The sequence below is a fragment of the Anomaloglossus baeobatrachus genome, chromosome 12 (assembly GCF_048569485.1).
Source record: "Anomaloglossus baeobatrachus isolate aAnoBae1 chromosome 12, aAnoBae1.hap1, whole genome shotgun sequence".
Taxonomy (NCBI): domain Eukaryota; kingdom Metazoa; phylum Chordata; class Amphibia; order Anura; family Aromobatidae; genus Anomaloglossus; species Anomaloglossus baeobatrachus.
The window spans coordinates 4,887,298-4,905,912 of NC_134364.1; the positions used below are offsets into that span (position 1 = coordinate 4,887,298).

The 18,615-nt window shown below is 48.1% G+C and overlaps 1 protein-coding gene across 1 annotated transcript in view; it reads left to right on the forward strand.

Moving 5' to 3' along the window:
* The first annotated feature begins 5,110 nt into the window (after positions 1–5,110).
* The window catches only part of TSHR (thyroid stimulating hormone receptor), a 75,914-nt gene continuing 62,409 nt past the window's right edge, over positions 5,111–18,615 (forward strand). Inside the window, exons 1-2 of the mRNA XM_075330820.1 lie at positions 5,111–5,249; positions 9,748–9,960. Of these exons, the coding sequence (XP_075186935.1) occupies positions 9,797–9,960 (164 nt within the window). The 5' untranslated portion in view covers positions 5,111–5,249; positions 9,748–9,796. The remainder of the gene's footprint in view (positions 5,250–9,747; positions 9,961–18,615) is intronic.

Sequence of the window (18,615 nt, forward strand, 5' to 3'; positions counted from 1 at the left end):
TAAAATTTCAGATTCTTGAACACATACCCCCTATTAGAAGGGGTGGAAATAGGATTAGGACTTTAAAACAGCGTGAGGCATATTGGATTCACACTTTAAGAACCTTGGAACCACATGGGTTAAATCGTGAATATGATGCGATCACTTAGATGTCTTCCTGGCAATGCATAATATGACGAATTTATGGATAATATTTTACTTTCGAGTCTTATCTTCATTCTACAGGAATATAGTAAGGGTTAATACTTTGCATTTCTAACACTTTTTCCTTTTTCCATAGGTTACCCACAACACCTGAATGCTATACCACATGCGCCACTCGTGAAATATGTCCAGCACTTGCACTCTGGTTTGTATAGTCTTCTTACACTGCGCGTGCGCGGGGTCTCCTGTCCTCCGCGCGCTCGCGATGCACGACGTCCCAAGTGGCGCCCTGCCCCGTGATGCGCGCGCTGGCCATGGGTCCCTACGCGCACGCGCGTAGGATATTTGTTTCTTAGCATGTGTGTTTGACTTCCGCGCACGCGCGGAGATGCCTTAGGTGGTATGTTTCTCCGCGCGTGCGCGGGACATTAGACACACTCACACTCTCTTCCCCCACACGCAGGCGTGTGGGCTTTGTCTGCTGCGCATGCGCGGTGCTGACGCTGCCACGGCGGCGTTCGGCCATACCGCGCATGCGCGGCACATGATGTCATCACGTCAGCGGACGCCAGCGTGATGTGTGCGGTCCTTCTCACATCGGAAGCGTTGACTTCCTGGTTTAGTATAAATACCCCACACTCCTTACACATGGCACCTGGCGCCTCACACGTGGTTGATTTACATTCAGGTATGTTACGGAACGTCTAGTTTCCACCATGACTCTTTTTGTTCTTTTTTTCTTCATCTAACCCTCTCCTCTACTCCCTATAGAGCCTTTGGCCCGCCCTTACCTAAACCTTATATACAGACAACATTAGGTCAGGTATGTTTTTTCTACCACTGCCTATATCTCCGGATCTTTAGTAACTAGTGATCTCACATTTCTCTTTTTTTCTGTAAACATTACAGTCTCTTTCCCATATATGGTGAATACATACCAATCCCGCTGGTTTGTCACACTACTGAGGTAGCCTCACCTACATTATATGAACCATTATTTCATAAGGTACGATGGAGTCTTTAACATTGGTCTGTAGTATACTATAACATTATAATCTATACCATTATTTCACATGTTTACATATGTTTTCTCAGACCAGAACGCATACTTACCTCTTTGGGCTTGGGGCTGATACAACTTAACTTTCATGTGGCTCACCTGGTGTGGTGAAGTTAGTTGTATGCTCACTTGGACTCCACAAACGGCTGGAGAACCATCTGAGACTTATTCCCAAGTTTATAGGTATTATAACCTCATTTTACCCCTAGTGGTTTTAACCTCCAGTGATATTTCTATTCATAACCTGGATATTCTTTTTCTGTATATCACAGCACTATCCACTCATTCACATAGGTCAATTTGACTTGAACGTGACCTTGGACCTTTCTTATATATTGGCCCCACCCATGAGGTATTCTCTTTCTGATAGATTGAATGCCATTTGAGTCTTTCATGTGTTTTACCATTAATATGAAAATGATCTTTCACATTTAGAATCATTTGGTCCATGACCCTTTAGGAACTAACACACCGATCTCATCTGCAAGGTACGCCACTTAAGGGATCCTACATATTTTGGGTCTCCACATGAAACATTCACAATAAACATATGTAATTTTTTATAATTTTTTTATATAATTTTTTTATATTATTTAACTTCCCAGAACGGCGGAGGTTTTTCTTTCATTTCTTTGCCCATATGATCCGATGTCTTGATCTCAACACTGGCCCCTTGAGGTATACCCGTCAAAAAAAACCCTACAATGCATCTCTCTCTTTTTTTCTCATGATCATTCACAATATTAACACATTCATGTTTCACCTTCTAGTACCTTCTTTGGATACCAATGAGTTTATTTATCTGACGTGTTTTTGGTGCTCGTTTAAGAAATCTAGTCCCATCTACCATAGGTATGTCTTGATTTCTGGTCCTCGAATTTTGTATGAACATATTGTAATTGATCCCTGCAGGGAGGATTGTTTCATTTGAATTTACTTAGTTCAGTTCATGGGTGATTTCTGTGTACATTCTTTATAGAATGCTCATAACCTGTATATTTCCTTTTTTTAAATATGAACTTTTTCTTTTTCACCTATGTGTGATACATACTGTTGTGTAACAATGATGTATTGTTGTGACATTGTATTTTTTTTCTTTCCTGTTATTACATATTAGTCCCTGAAGAAAACCCTTGATGGGTTGAAACGTTGGACAAATTCACGTTTACAATAAAGACATTTTTTGAGCATCATATTGGACTCTTCTTTGCTTTTTCCTATAGTGTGCCGGAGTATATTTTCTATATGTATTCCTGTGGAAACTGACCTCGGCGCCTGTATTCCTATGTGACTGGGCATCGGTACCTGTATTTGTGTGTGACGGGGCCTCGGCGCCTGTATTCCTGTGGAAACTGACCTCGGCGCCTGTATTCCTGTGGAAACTGACCTCGGCGCCTGTATTCCTATGTGACCGGGCCTCACTGCCTGTATTCCTATGTGAATGGGCATCGGTGCCTGTATTCGTGTGTGACGGGGCCTCGGCGCCTGTATTCCTGTGGAAACTGACCTCGGCGACTGTATTCCTATGTGAGCGGGCCTTGGCGCCTGTATTCCTGTGTGACCAGGCATCGGTGCCTGTATTCGTGTGTGACAGGGCCTCGGCGCCTGTATTCGTGTGTGACCGGGCCTCGGTGCCTGTATTCCTGTGTGACCGGGCCTCGGCGCCTGTATTCCTGTGTGACCGGGCCTCGGCGCCTGTATTCCTGTGTGACCGGGCCTCGGCGCCTGTATTCGTGTGTGAGCAAGCCTCGGCGCTTGTATTCGTGTGTGACCGGGCCTCGGCGCCTGTATTCCTGTGTGACCGGGCCTCGGCACCTGTATTCGTGTGTGACTGGGCCTCGGCACCTGTATTCCTGTGTGACTGGGCCTCGGCACCTGTATTCGTGTGTGAGCATGCCTAGGCGCATATATTCATGTGTGACCGGGCCTAGGCGCCTATATTCTTGTATGACCGGGCCTCGGCGCTTGTATTCGTGTGTGATCGGGCCTCGGCGCCTGTATTCCTGTGTGACCGGGCCTCGGCGCCTGTATTCGTGTGTGAGCAGGCCTCGGCGCTTGTATTCATGTGTGACCGGGCCTCGGCGCCTGTATTCGTGTGTGACGGGGCCTCGGCGCCTGTATTCCTGTGGAAACTGACCTCGGCGCCTGTATTCCTATGTGACCGGGCCTCAGTGCCTGTATTCCTATGTGACTGGGCATCGGTGCCTGTATTTGTGTGTGACGGGGCCTCGGCGCCTGTATTCCTGTGGAAACTGACCTCGGCGCCTGTATTCCTGTGTGACAGGGCCTCGGCGCCTGTATTCGTGTGTGACCAGGCCTCAGAGCCTGTTGTGTACCGTACAGCCTGGTGGCCATTGTGGAGCCATTACTGGCGGTCTTGGCATTGTCATGTCAGGTGACAGTGGCGGCCTCAGTGGTGGTAATATCTAGCGACAATTCACACAATGAGACGGTATACTGTGTAGTCATAATCATTGCTGGTATTTGGGGTTAATAAATGACACCGATCCCAGATAATTACCTTGTGCTCAGTGAGGAGGGGGCACCGCTCTGTAAATGTCCGCCAATGTCTACACCTAATGCAGACGACATATTGATGTTTCCAGGCTGCACATGACGTCCTCTTACCGCTGCGATCAATCACCAGGAAGGTCCTAATGTGTGGAGAGTGCGGTCAGGTACAGGAAAGAGACATATATGTGGTGCGCGCCGCAGACGTAGGCGACCGCCGCCATATTAACCATCATCTACTGCAAACTTGAGCGTTCTTTCCTTCTATCGAAAAATGAAAAGAGTCAAGAAATCAAATAAATCCAAATCAGACTGGGCTGGGTCTGCACCTGTAATGTGAGACAGGGCAAAGAAGGAGCGAGCACTAGAACAGTCACAAATGCTCCGTGTGAACACAGCCCTATCCTGCGCTGCTGCAGTGCCCATCTCCCCCTGCAGGTGGCGCTGCGGTCCTGCTGCTGCCCTCTCTTGGCTGCTCCGGGACTATACTCCGTGTGAACACTGCCCTATCCTGCGCTGCTGCAGTGCCTGTCTCCCCCTGCAGGTGGCGCTGCGGTCCTGCTGCTGCCCTCTCTTGGCTGCTCCGGGACTATACTCCATGTGAACACTGCCCTATCCTGCGCTGCTGCAGTGCCCGTCTCCGCCTGCAGGTGGCGCTGCGGTGCTGCTGCTGCCCTCTCTTGGCTGCTCCGGGACTATACTCTGTGTAAACACAGCCCTATCCTGCGCTGCTGCAGTGCCCGTCTCCCCCTGCAGGTGGCGCTGCGGTCCTGCTGCTGCCCTCTCTTGGCTGCTCCGGGACTATACTCCATGTGAACACTGCCCTATCCTGCGCTGCTGCAGTGCCCGTCTCCGCCTGCAGGTGGCGCTGCGGTCCTGCTGCTGCTGCCCTCTCTTGGCTGCTCCGGGACTATACTCCGTGTGAACACTGCCCTATCCTGCGCTGCTGCAGTGCCCGTCTCCCCCTGCAGGTGGCGCTGCGGTCCTGCTGCTGCCCTCTCTTGGCTGCTCCGGGACTATACTCCGTGTGAACACTGCCCTATCCTGCGCTGCTGCAGTGCCCGTCTCCGCCTGCAGGTGGCGCTGCGGTCCTGCTGCTGCCCTCTCTTGGCTGCTCCGGGACTATACTCCGTGTGAACACTGCCCTATCCTGCGCTGCTGCAGTGCCCGTCTCCCCCTGCAGGTGGCGCTGCGGTGCTGCTGCTGCCCTCTCTTGGCTGCTCCGGGACTATACTCCGTGTGAACACTGCCCTATCCTGCGCTGCTGCAGTGCCCGTCTCCCCCTGCAGGTGGCGCTGCGGTGCTGCTGCTGCCCTCTCTTGGCTGCTCCGGGACCCCCTCCCCGCGGCAGAGCAGGGGGAGCCGAGTGTTTATGTGCAAAACGCAACTTGAGTTTTGAAGCAGCACTTGAAGAACTGCAATGAAACCTGAAGAAGCTGCAGAGAGGCTGAGACTTCACAAGAGCCCGAGCTGCAGAGCATCTCACCCCAGGGGAGGCAGAGAGCAGAGTCCTGGCAGAGCAGAGCAGGTACAGGTGAGTATCGCTGCAGAGCATTCCTCTGCCCGGACTCCGCGGCCACAGATGGCTTCTCCATCACCGTCACCATCACTAATGTGTTCCCCAGACACCGGCCAAACTCCAGAAACTCCACAAGCCCCTGTATAGGGACCTCACAGCCCGAGCCCCCCCAACTCACAGCCCAAATCCCCCCACCTCACAGCCCGAGCCCCCCACCTCACAGCCCGAGCCCCCCCAACTCACAGCCCGAGCCCCCCCACCTCACAGCCCAAATCCCCCCACCTCACAGCCTGAGCCCCCAACTCACAGCCCGAGCCCCCCCAACTCACAGCCCGAGCCCCCCCACCTCACAGCCCGAGCCCCCCCAACTCACAGCCCGAGCCCCCCCACCTCACAGCCCAAATCCCCCCACCTCACAACCCGAGCCCCCGCAACTCACAGCCCGAGCCTCCCCACCTCACAGCCCGAGCCCCCCACCTCACAGCCCGAGCCCCCCCAACTCACAGCCCGAGCCCCCCCACCTCACAGCCTGAGCCCCCCCACCTCACAGCCCGACCCCTCCACCTCACAGCCCGAGCCCCCCCACCTCACAGCCCGACCCCTCCACCTCACAACCCGAGCCCCCCCCACCTCACAGCCTGAGCCCCCCCACCTCACAGCATGAGCCACCCCACCTCACAGCCCGAGCCCCCCACCTCACAGCCTGAGCCCCCCACCTCACAGCCTGAGCCCCCCCACCTCACAGCCCGAGCCCCCCCACCTCACAGCCTGAGACGCCCCCCCACCTCACAGCCTGAGACACCCCCCACCTCACAGCCTGAGCCCCCCACCTCACAACCTGAGACACCCCCCACCTCACAGCCTGAGCCCCCCCACCTCACAGCCTGAGCCCCCCCACCTCCAGCCTGAGCCCCCCCACCTCACAGGCTTGTTGTAAGTTGTCATAGCAGCCAGTGCTATAATGTCCATGGACCCCAAGGCCCACATTATACCAACTGCGATACTGCTGAGTTGTGTATCTAATCCTCTCCTGTGTGATACTGTCTGCTGAGCCGTGTATCTAATCCTCTCCAGTGTGATACTGTCTGCTGAGCTGTGTATCTAATCCTCTCCTGTGTGATACTGCCTGCTGAGCTGTGTATCTAATCCTATCCTGTGTGATACTGTCTGCTGAGCCGTGTATCTAATCCTATCCTGTGTGATACTGTCTGCTGAGCCGTGTATCTAATCCTCTCCTGTGTGATACTGTCTGCTGAGCTGTGTATCTAATCCTATCCTGTGTGATACTGTCTGCTGAGCTGTGTATCTAATCCTATCCTGTGTGATACTGTCTGCTGAGCTCTGTATCTAATCCTTTCCTGTGTGATACTGTCTGCTGAGCTGTGTATCTAATCCTATCCTGTGTGATACTGTCTGCTGAGCCGTGTATCTAATCCTTTCCTGTGTGATACTGTCTGCTGAGCTGTGTATCTAATCCTCTCCTGTGTGATACTGTCTGCTGAGCCGTGTATCTAATCCTCTCCTGTGTGATACTGTCTGCAGAGCCGTGTACCCTAATCCTCTCCTGTGTGATACCGTCTGCTGAGCCGTGTATCTAATCCTGCAATATATGAAACTGTTGGCTGAACAATATATCTAATCCTTTAGTATGTGATATTGTCTCCTGAGACATGTATCTAATCCTGCAATATGTGATACTGTCTGCTGAGCTGTGTATCTAACCCTATATTATGTGATACTGTCGGCTGAGCCGTGTATCTATTCCTGTAATATGATATTGTCTGCTGAGCCGTGTATCTAATCCTGTAATGTGTGATACTGTCTGCTGAGTCATGTATCTAAACCCGTAATATGTGATACTGTCTGCTGAGCCGTGTATCTAATCCTCTCCTGTGTGATACTGTCTGCTGAGCCGTGTATCTAATCCTGTAATATGTGATATTGTCTGCTGAGCCGTGTATCTAATCCTATCCTCTGTGATACTGTCTGCTGAGCTGTGTATCTAATCCTCTCCTGTGTGATACTGTCTGCTGAGCTGTGTATCTAATCCTCTCCTGTGTGATACTGTCTGCTGAGCCGTGTATCTAATCCTGTATTACGTGATGCTGTCTGCTGAGCCGTGTATCTATTACTGTATTATGTGATATTGTGTGCTGAGCTGTGTATCTAATCTTGTAATACGTGATGCTGTCTGCTGAGCTGTGTATCTAATCCTGAAATACGTGATACAGTTGGCTGAGCCGTGTATCTAATCCTGTATTATGTGATACTGTGAGCTGAGCCATGTACCTAACTCTGTAATATGTGATACTGTGGGCTGAGCCATGTATCTAATCCTGTAATATATAATATTGTCAGCTGAGCCGTGTATCTAATCCTGTAATGTGTGATACTGTCTGCTGAGCCGTGTATCTAATCCTGTAATATGATATTGTCTGCTGAGCCGTGTATCTAATCCTGTAATGTGTGATACTGTTGGCTGAGCAATGTATCTAATCTTGTAATATGTGATACTGTCTGAGCCGTGTATCTGATCTTTTCCTGTGTAATACTGTCTGCTGAGCTGTGTATCTAATCCTGTAATATGTGATAGTCTGTTGAGCCATGTATCTAATCCTGTATTATATGAAACTGTCTGCTGAGCCGTGTATCTAATTCTGTAATATGTGATAGTCTTCTGAGCTGTGTATCTAATCCTATAATATGTGATACCTTGGACTGAGTCGTATATCTAATCTTGTTTTTTGTGATACTGTCTGCTGAGCTGTGTATCTAATCCTCTCCTGTGTGATCCTGTCTGCTGAGCTGTGTATCTGATCTTCTCCTGTGTGATACTGTCTGCTGAGCTGTGCATCTAATCCTGTAATATGTGAAACTGCTGAGCCGTATATCTAATCCTATATTATGTGATACTGTCTGCTTAGCCGTGTATCTAATCCTGTATTATGTGATACTGTCTGCTGAGCTGTGTATCTAATCCTATAATATGTGATACCTTGGGCTGAGCCATGTATCTAATCCTGTATTACGTGATGCTGTCTGCTGAGCTGTGTATCTAATCCTGTAATACGTGATACTGTCTGCTGAGCCGTGTATCTAATCCTGTATTATGTGATACTGTCTGTGGAGCCATGTATCTAATACTATATTATGTGATATTGTGTGCTGAGCTGTGTATCTAATCTTGTAATACGTGATGCTGTCTGCTGATCTGTGTATCTAATCCTGTAATACGTGATACAGTCGGCTGAGCCGTATGCCTAATCCTGTAATATGTGATACTGTGAGCTGAGCCATGTACCTAACCCTGTATTATGTTATACTGTCTGCTGAGCCGTGTATCTACTCCTGTAATATGTGATACTGTCGGCTCAACTGTGTATCTAATCCTGTAATATGTGATACTGTGAGCTGAGCTGTGTATCTAATCCTATAATATGTGATACATTGGGCTGAGCCGTGTATCTAATCCTGTAATCCTGTATTATGTGATACTGTCTGCCGAGCTGTGTATCTAATCCTGTATTATGTGATACTGTCTGCTGAGCCGTGTATCTAATCCTGTATTATGTGATAGTGTGCAGAGCTGTGTATCTAATCTTGTAATATGTGATTCTGTCTCCTGAGCCGTTTATCTAATCCTGTAATATGTGATATTGTGGGCTGAGCCGTGTACCTAATCCTGTAATATGTGATACTGTGGGCTGAGCTGTGTATCTAATCCTGTAGTATGTGATATTGTCGGCTGAGCAGTGTACCTAATCCTGTAATATGTGATACTGTCGGCTGAGCCATGTACCTAATCCTGTAATATGTGATACTGTGAGCTGAGCTGTGTATCTAATCCTCTCCTGTGTGATTCTGTCTGCTGAGCTGTGTTTCTAATCCTGTAATATGTGATACTGTGAGCTGAGCCATGTACCTAATCCTGTATTATGTGATACTGTGAGCTGAGCTGTGTATCTAATCCTGTAATATGTGATGCTGTGAGCTGAGCCGTGCATCTAATCCTCTCCTGTGTGATACTGTGGGCTGAGCTGTGTATTTAATCCTGTAATATGTGAAACAGTCAGCTGAGCCGTATACGTGTACCTAATCCTGTAATATGTGATACTGTGAGCTGAGCTGTGTATCTAATCCTGTAATATGTGATACTGTGGGCTAAGCCTTGTACCTAATCCTGTAATATGTGATACAGTCGTCTGAGCCGTGTACCTAATCCTGTAATATGTGATACTGTGGGCTGAGCCGTGTACCTAATCCTGTAATATGTGATACTGTGAGCTGAGCTGTGTATCTAATCCTGTAATATGTGATACTGTGAGCTGAGCCGTCTATCTAATCCTCTCCTGTGTGATACTGTCTGCTGAGCTGTGTATCTAATCCTGTAATACGTGATACTGTGGGCTGAGCCGTGCATCTAATCCTGTAATATGTGATTCTGTGGTCTGAGCTGTGTACCTAATCCTGTAATATGTGATACCGTGGGCTGAGCCGTGTGTGTTTTCCGCAGGGGTAACGAGCCCTCGCTGTGCTGACCCATGTGACTCCCAGTTTCGGAGATGCGGCAGGATCTGTCCCTCTTCCTACTGTCCCTATTCCTCCTGGAAGACGTCTCGGCCGGTAACTGTCCGGAGAACTGCCGATGTGAGAAGGAGCCGAGTCTCAGTGTCACCTGCAGGAACCGCGTCACCACGCCGCAGCTGCCGCGCAGCACCGAGATCCTGTAAGTGCCCGGCCGCTAGATTCACATCATGATCCACAGTCCTGCCCGAAACTTACCAGATTCGCACCAATCTGGCTTTACACAATGTCACTGCTTCAGTTCTCAGATCAGATGATAAAACACAAAATCATTCATCACCATGAGCACTAACATTCCCAAAAAACATTCCCACTGCCACAAAGTGACCCCGCCACAAAGTGACCCGCTTACATCCAGTCAGTGATATTCTCGTTAGCTTAGGAGAAAGTGTTAACGAGGACAAGGCAGCTGATGTCACGCTGTCATGTTGTTGGATTATCAAAGCAGACTGGTCGCTTTACAAAGGAGCTGCTGATTGAAATGATTGTCTTCAGTTAACTCCGTGGCATCATGAGTAGTTATCATTCTTTTGTATCAAAAGGGCTTTACAGGCAAGGACATTGCTGCTAGTAAGATTGCGCCCAAACTTTTTGGCACATCAGGAAAAATGATTGTCTTGAGAAAAGAAGGTGATGATGCCTGAGACCTGTGTCTGCAAGCAGTAACGCCTCCTGAGACCACTAATGTGTGGGGGCTTCTAATCCATGGAGGGGGTCACTCACAATGTGTGGGGGCTTCTCATAGTATCATAGTATCATAGTTTTTAAGGTTGAAGGGAGACTCTAATGCCTGCTTTACACGCTTCAATATATCTCACAATCCGTCGTCGGGGTCAAGTTGTAAGTGACGCACATCCGGCATCGTTCGTGACGTATTTGCGTGTGACACCTACGTGCGATCAAGATTGAACAAAAATCCGGTGATCGCATACACGTCGTTTATTCCTCATACATTGGACGTTTTGTTGTATGAACCTAGTCAATTGTAACGTGTGACATCCCTCATACGATTTTGATGTCTGATGCTATGTGCGCAGGTGTGCGCTCTGCACCACAGCTTAAAAAAGGTCTGCTTCAGAGCGCAGCTGAAAAGCTGAAGCGCCTCACAATGTCTGTCATTCACTAATCTCTGTCAGTCGGTCACTATCTCTGTCCCTCACTCTCTGTCCATGTCAGTCTATCCCCCTCTCTCATATACTCACCGATCCCCGATCCCCGGCGCTGCACGGCGTTCACACTGCTCTGGCGGCTTTTACTGTTTTGAAAAAGCCGGCCGCCCATTAAACAATCTCGTATTCCCTGCTTTCCCCGCCCACCGGCGCCTATGATTGGTTACAGTGAGACATGCCCCCACGCTGAGTGACAGGTGTCACACTGCACCCAATCACAGCAGCCGGTGGGCGCGTCTATACTGTGTAGTGAAATAAATAATTAAATCATTTAAAAAAACGGCGTGCGGTCCCCCCCAATTTTAAAACCAGCCAGATAAAGCCATACAGCTCAAGGCTGGTATTCTCAGGATGGGGAGCTCCACGTTATGGGGAGCCCCCCAGCCTAACAATATCAGCCAACAGCCGCCCAGAATTGCCGCATACATTAGATGCGACAGTTCTGGGACTGTACCCGGCTCTTCCCGATTTGCCCTGGTGCGTTGGCAAATCGGGGTAATAAGGAGTTATTGGCAGCCCATAGCTGCCACTAAATCCTAGATTAATCATATCAGGCGTCTCCCCGAGATTCCTTCCATGATTAATCTGTAAGTGACAGTAAATAAACACACACCCGAAAAATCCTTTATTAGAAATAAAAAACACAAACATATACCCTGGTTAACCACTTTAATCAGCCCCAAAAACCCCTCCATGTCCGGCGTAATCCAAGATGGTCCAGCGTCGCATCCAGCGCTGCTGCATGGAGGTGACCGGAGCTGCAGAAGACACCGCCGCTCCTGTCACCTCCACACAGCAACTGAAGACAGCCGCACGATCAGCTGAGCTGTCACTGAGGTTACCCGCTGTCACTGGATCCAGCGGTGGATGCAGCGGTGGCCGCGGGTAACCTCAGTGACAGCTCAGCTGATCGCGCGGCTGTCTTCATTAGCTGTGTGGAGGTGACAGGAGCGGCGGTGTCTGCTGCAGCTCCGGTCACCTCCATGCAGCAGCGCTGGAAGCGACGCTGCATCATCCTGGATTACGCCGGACAAGGAGGGCTTTTTGGGGCTGATTAAAGTGGTGAACCAGGGAATGTGTTTGTGTTTTTTATTTATAATAAAGGATTTTTTGGGTGTGTGTGTTTATTTACTGTAATTTACAGATTAATCATGGAAGGTGTCTCATAGACGCCTGACATGATTAATCTAGGACTTATTAGCAGCTATGAAATAAATAAGAAATAACGTTTGGAACTCCATTCTATGTCTGAACTGGGTGCAAAAACCTAAAAAAACATCACTATGGGGAGATAAGGTATGCACACCAGTGACTATGTAAGGGGAAAATCCCTTACATAGTCACTGGTGTGCATACCTTATTAGCAGCTATGGGCTGCCAATAACTCCTTATTACCCCGATTTGCCAACGCACCAGGGCAAATCGGGAAGAGCCGGGTACAGTCCCAGAACTGTCGCATCTAATGTATGCGGCAATTCTGGGCGGCTGTTGGCTGATATTGTTAGGCTGGGGGGCTCCCCATAACGTGGAGCTCCCCATCCTGAGAATACCAGCCTTCAGCCGTATGGCTTTATCTGGCTGGTTTTAAAATTGGGGGGGACCGCACGCCGTTTGTTTTAATTATTTAATTATTTATTTCACTGCACAGTATAGACACGCCCACCGGCTGCTGTGATTGGGTGCAGTGATACAGCTGTCACTCAGCGTGGGGGCGTGTCTCACTGTAACCAATCATAGGCGCCGGTGGGCGGGGAAAGCAGGGAATACGAGATTGTTTAATGGGCGGCCGGCTTTTTCAAAACAGTAAAAGCCGCCGGAGCAGTGTGAATGCCGTGCAGTGCCGGGGATCGGGGATCGGTGAGTATGAGAGAGGGCTGCTCAATTCACTTACTCAGGAGTTTAGCGGTCACCGGTGAGTCCTTCACAGGTGACCGCTAATCAGGACGCGGCACAGACAGAGCCGCAGCATGACAATGAAGTCGGGTGAGGTTCACCCAAGTTCATTCTGACAGTGCGGCTCTGTCTGTGTCTGCTGTCATCTGCCATTCAGCTCTGCTACATGGCTCTGTCTGTCTGCTGTCATCTGCCATTCAGCTCTGCTACATGGCTCTGTCTGTGTCTGCTGTCAGCGGCCATTCAGCTCTGCTACATGGCTCTGTCTGTGGCTGCTGTCATCTGCCATTCAGCTCTGCTACATGGCTCTGTCTGTCTGCTGTCAGCGGCCATTCAGCTCTGCTACATGGCTCTGTCTGTGTCTGCTGTCAGCGGCATTCAGCTCTGCTACATGGCTCTGTCTGTGGCTGCTGTCATCTGCCATTCAGCTCTGCTACATGGCTCTGTCTGTCTGCTGTCAGCGGCCATTCAGCCCTGCTACATGGCTGTCTGTGTCTGCTGTCAGCGGCATTCAGCTCTGCTACATGGCTCTGTCTGTGGCTGCTGTCATCTGCCATTCAGCTCTGCTACATGGCTGTCTGTGGCTGCTGTCATCTGCAATTCACCGCTGCTACATGGCTGTCTGTGGCTGCTGTCATCTGCCATTCAGCTCTGCTACATGGCTGTCTGTGTCTGCTGTCAGCGGCCATTCAGCCCTGCTACATGGCTGTCTGTGTCTGCTGTCAGCGGCATTCAGCTCTGCTACATGGCTCTGTCTGTGGCTGCTGTCATCTGCCATTCAGCTCTGCTACATGGCTGTCTGTGTCTGCTGTCATCTGCCATTCAGCTCTGCTACATGGCTGTCTGTGGCTGCTGTCATCTGCCATTCAGCTCTGCTACATGGCTGTCTGTGGCTGCTGTCAGCGGCCATGTAGCAGAGCTGAATTGCAGATGACATAGTAAAAACGCATCCCTACACATTACACATGCTTGGCAAGTCAATAAATAAAAAAAAAGGGTACCCAATGCATACGTCACAGAACACATGATCTATAGGTAGGATCGCACACAAAATTGATTAATTTAACATAGACTACTAACACACGTGTGCCAGTGTCACAAACCACCGGGGGGGTCACTCAGAAATCCCCCGCGCTGGCTACCAGTACGTCACAATCGGGGGGTAACAAGTGGGGGTCACCCCTCCTTTATACCTCCCGACCGACAGACAGAGCACGTGACGCGCTCTCTAGCGCCCCTCTTATAGTCAGGCCAATTATGGAATTGCCCGACCATAAGCAAGGAGGCCGCTATACTACTTATGCCGATTATTGAAGGGTCCCCGGTGAGAGTAAGGTATATATTCCCCCGACCTCCGCGGGCGGAATATATAAAATCTCCCCGAATCTCACTGGCCTCCCCACAATAATCCTTGGCACAATTCGCTGCCACCAACCGATTTACGGTAACTATTAGCCGAACACACAGACGTGGGATTCAAGATCGAGATAACAGAACAGCCCAAGATTAATTATATAATTTAATCAGCCTAAAGCACACTAGAAACTACAATATATACAATAGGGAATCTACAGAATATACATAGGTCAGAGTACAGTTACAATCAAAGCATGGGTTACAAACAGGCATACACAGTTCCAGCAGTTACCTTGTTGCGTCTGGCCACAGGGGGGCGCTGTAGACCAGGTTTCCAGGAACTCCCTCACAGGTCTTTCCCAACCAGGCCCCCGAGCAGAAGAACACTGGAAAATGGCCGAAGTAGGGTTATCAACCTGGGCAATCCAGGTCCCCTCCTACCTTAGTGACCTCACAGGGAAGCACTGCCCCACCCCTGGCTGGAGTTATGGACAAAATCCACAACATGGAATATGGCCATAACTTGGCCTGGGAGCGTCGTAGGCGGACGCCAATGCTCTCATTGTGACAGTTATGAATTTAGCTACAGAACGAGGGGACTCATGACCTGTCTGCCAGTTCCCCATTGGCTGATATCACGCCTGGGGCATTTCCCAATGTCCTGCTCCCATAAAAAGGGGGTGCCGGCATCGTCCACATGCGGAGACACCATTTTTATGGTTGCCATATTTATCGGAAACATGGCTTGCGAGATATGAACCATTTTTTACTGGAGTCGTTCTGTCTGGCTATTTCCATAGCCTTGCTAACTAGCTAGCAGCTCCTACTACAGGGTGACGGCAGGGAGTCATCCTGTGTCCATTGTCCCTAAGCCACCTAATTTCCATATCACAGGACATGGCCATGGGATTTGTTGCTAAACCAGTTGTGTGAAGGAAAGGGGGGGTGACACCAGGAGAGGGCTTCCTGACATACTTGAATATCATGATTTATCGTCATATCTCCGGATTTACCTCACAGCCAGCAAATGAACGACCTACGTGCAATCTCATTCAATCGCATATGCGACCTGGGCGTGTCACATCGCATACGAGATCGCACACCTAATTGTAAGGTGTAAAGCTGGCTTAAGTCCATCTAGTTCACCCCGTAGCCTAACATGTTGATCCAGAGGAAGGCAAAAAAAACCCCAATGTGGCAAACAAGTTCCAATGGGGAAAAAATGTCCTTCCTTCGTCCACATCCGGCAATCAGACTAGTTCCCTGGGTCAATACCCTGTCATAAAATCTAATATACATAACTGGTAATATTACATTTTTCAAGAAAGGCGTCCAGGCTCTGCTTAATGTTAGTAGTGAAATAAACTGTGGGAAGAAAGGCGCAAATAGGGTCTTACCCGGTATAGCAATGGGAAGTGAATGTGCAATAGGAACACTCACCTGATGAGGTTGTGCCAGTCACAACCCCTTTGACAGCATGAAAGGAACGTGGAAGGCAGCAGTCCCGCAAAAACAGAGTAATTTCAGATGATGGGAGAAAAGCAGGTTTAAATACCGCGCCAAACCACAGGAATCAAGGTGAAATTAGTAAATCTCTTTTCTTTATTTTCACAGGTCTACGCGTTTCAAGGACATATCCGTCCTCTTCCGGATATGTCCTTGAAACGCGTAGACCTGTGAAAATAAAGAAAAGAGATTTACTAATTTCACCTTGATTCCTGTGGTTTGGCGCGGTATTTAAACCTGCTTTTCTCCCATCATCTGAATTTAAATGTTAGTAGTGAATCACTCATTACAACATCATGCGGCAGAGAGCTCCATAGTCTCACTGCTCGTACAGTAAAGAATCCTCGTCTGTGATTATGATTAAACCTTCTTTCCTCAAGACGTAGCGGATGCCCCCGTGTTCCAGTCGCAGGCCTAGGTGTAAAAAGATCTTTGGAAAGGTCTCTGTACTGTCCCCTCATATATTTATACATTGTGATTAGATCCCCCCTAAGCCTTCGTTTTTCCTGTCTTGGTATTGCAGCCCACCCATTCCTCTAATAATCTTGGTGGCTCTTCTCTGCACCCTCTCCAGTTCAGCTATGTCCTTCTTATATATCGGTGAGCAGAATTGTACACAGTATATAAGTGCGGTCACACTAGTGACTTGTACAGAGGTAGAAGTATATTTTTTTCATGAACACTTATACCTCTTTTAATACATCCCATTATTTTATTAGCCCTGGCAGCAGCTGCCTGACACTGGCCACTAAAGTGAAGTTTACCATCCACCCATACACCCAAGTCTTTTTCTGTGTCTGTTTTACCCAGTGTTCTACAATTAAGTACATAATCATAAATGTTATTTCCTCTACCCAAGTGCATGACCTTACATTTATCTACATTAAACTTCAATTGCCCCTTCTCAGCCCAATCCTCCAATGTACATAAATCTTCCTGTAATATAAAATTATCCTCCTCTGTATTGATTACCCTGCAGAGTTTAGTATCATCTGCAAATATTGAAATTCTACTCCGCATGCCCCCAACAAGGTCATTTATAAATATGTTGAAAAGAAGCGGGCCCAATACTGACCCCTGTGGTACCCCACTATGAACTGAGACCCAGTCCGAGTACGTACCATTAATAACCACCCTTTGTTTCCTATCACTTAGCCAGTTTTTAACCCAGTTACACATATTTTCCCCTATCCCCATTATTCTCATTTTATGTACCAACCTTTTGTGTGGCACCGTATCAAAAGCTTTTGAAAAGTCCATATACACAACATCCACTGCATTTCCCTGGTCCAGACTTGAACTTACCTCTTCATAGAAGCTGATCAAATTAGTTTGACAGGATCGATCCCTCATAAACCCATGTTGATACTCTGTCATAAGGTTATTTTTCTTGAGATACTCCAGTATAGCATCTCTCAAGAAACCCTCAAGGATTTTACCAACCGTAGAGGTTAAACTTACCGGCCTATAATTTCCCGGCTCAGTTTTTGTCCCCTTTTTGAATATTGGCACCACATTTGCTATGCGCCAGTCCTGCGGTACCGACCCTGTTATTAAGGAATCTGAGAAGATTAAAAATAGTGGTCTATCTATCACAGAACTCAATTCCTGTAGTACTCTGGGGTGTAGCCATCCGGGCCCGGAGATTTGTCAACCTTAGTGATTTCGAGGCGGCGGCGTACTTCCTGCTGGGTTAAGCAGGTAATATTCAAGGGTGAATTTATGGTATCACTGGTCATGTCATCTGCCATGGCATTTTCTTGTATAAAAACCGTAGAAAAAAAGTCATTCAGCAGGTTGGCTTTACCCTCATCCCCCTCCACCATTTCACCAAGACTATTTTTAAGGGGGCCAACACTATCGCTTTTCAGTTTTTACTGTTTATGTAGTTAAAGAATATTTTAGGATTATTTTTACTTTCTCTCGCAATGAGTCTCTCTGTCTCAAACTTAGCTAACTTAATTTGCTTTTTACATATTTTATTTAATTTTCTATAATTATATAATGCCTCATCACTACCTACCCTCTTTAATTCTTTTAAGGCTTTCTGTTTTTCTTTTATTGCTTCCCTTACAGCTCTATTTAGCCATAGGGGTTTCCTCCTATTTCTAGCATGTTTGTTCCCATAGGGTATATTTTCTGCACAAGCCCTATTCAGGATGCTCATAAAAGTCTCCCATTTGCTTTGTGTACTTTTATTACTTAGTACATCATCCCAGTTTATTGCACTAAGATCATCTCTCAACCGTTTAAAATTTGCTTTCCTGAAGTTTAGTGTCCTTGTAGCCCCTCTACTAGATATCTTACTAAAGAATACATGGAAACTTATTATTTTGTGATCACTATTCCCCAAGTAACCCCCAACTTGTATATTTGATATGCGGTCTGGCCTATTGGTTAGTACAAGGTCTAGTAGTGCTCCCCCTCTTGTGGGGTCCTGTACCATTTGTGAAAGGTAATTATCTTTCATTGTTATCAAAAATCTATTTCCTTTGCTGGAACTGCAAGTTTCTGTTCCCCAATTTATATCAGGATAGTTAAAGTCCCCCATAATAATTACCTCTCCGAGACTCGCTGCTTTATCAATTTGCTTTATGAGGAGATTCTCTACCTCTTCCATAATATTCGGCGTCTTATAACACACCCCTATCAGTATTTTATTATTCATTCTCCCCCCCCTTATCTCCACCCATAGGGACTCTACATTCTCAGTACCCTCACATGTTGTCACGCAGGATGGGTTTTAAGGATGATGTTACATATAGACACACACCTCCCCCTCGCTTATTTGTACGGTCATTCCTGAATAGGCTATAACCCTGTAAATTAACAGCCCAGTCATAGCTCTCATCCAGCCATGTCTCTGATATCCC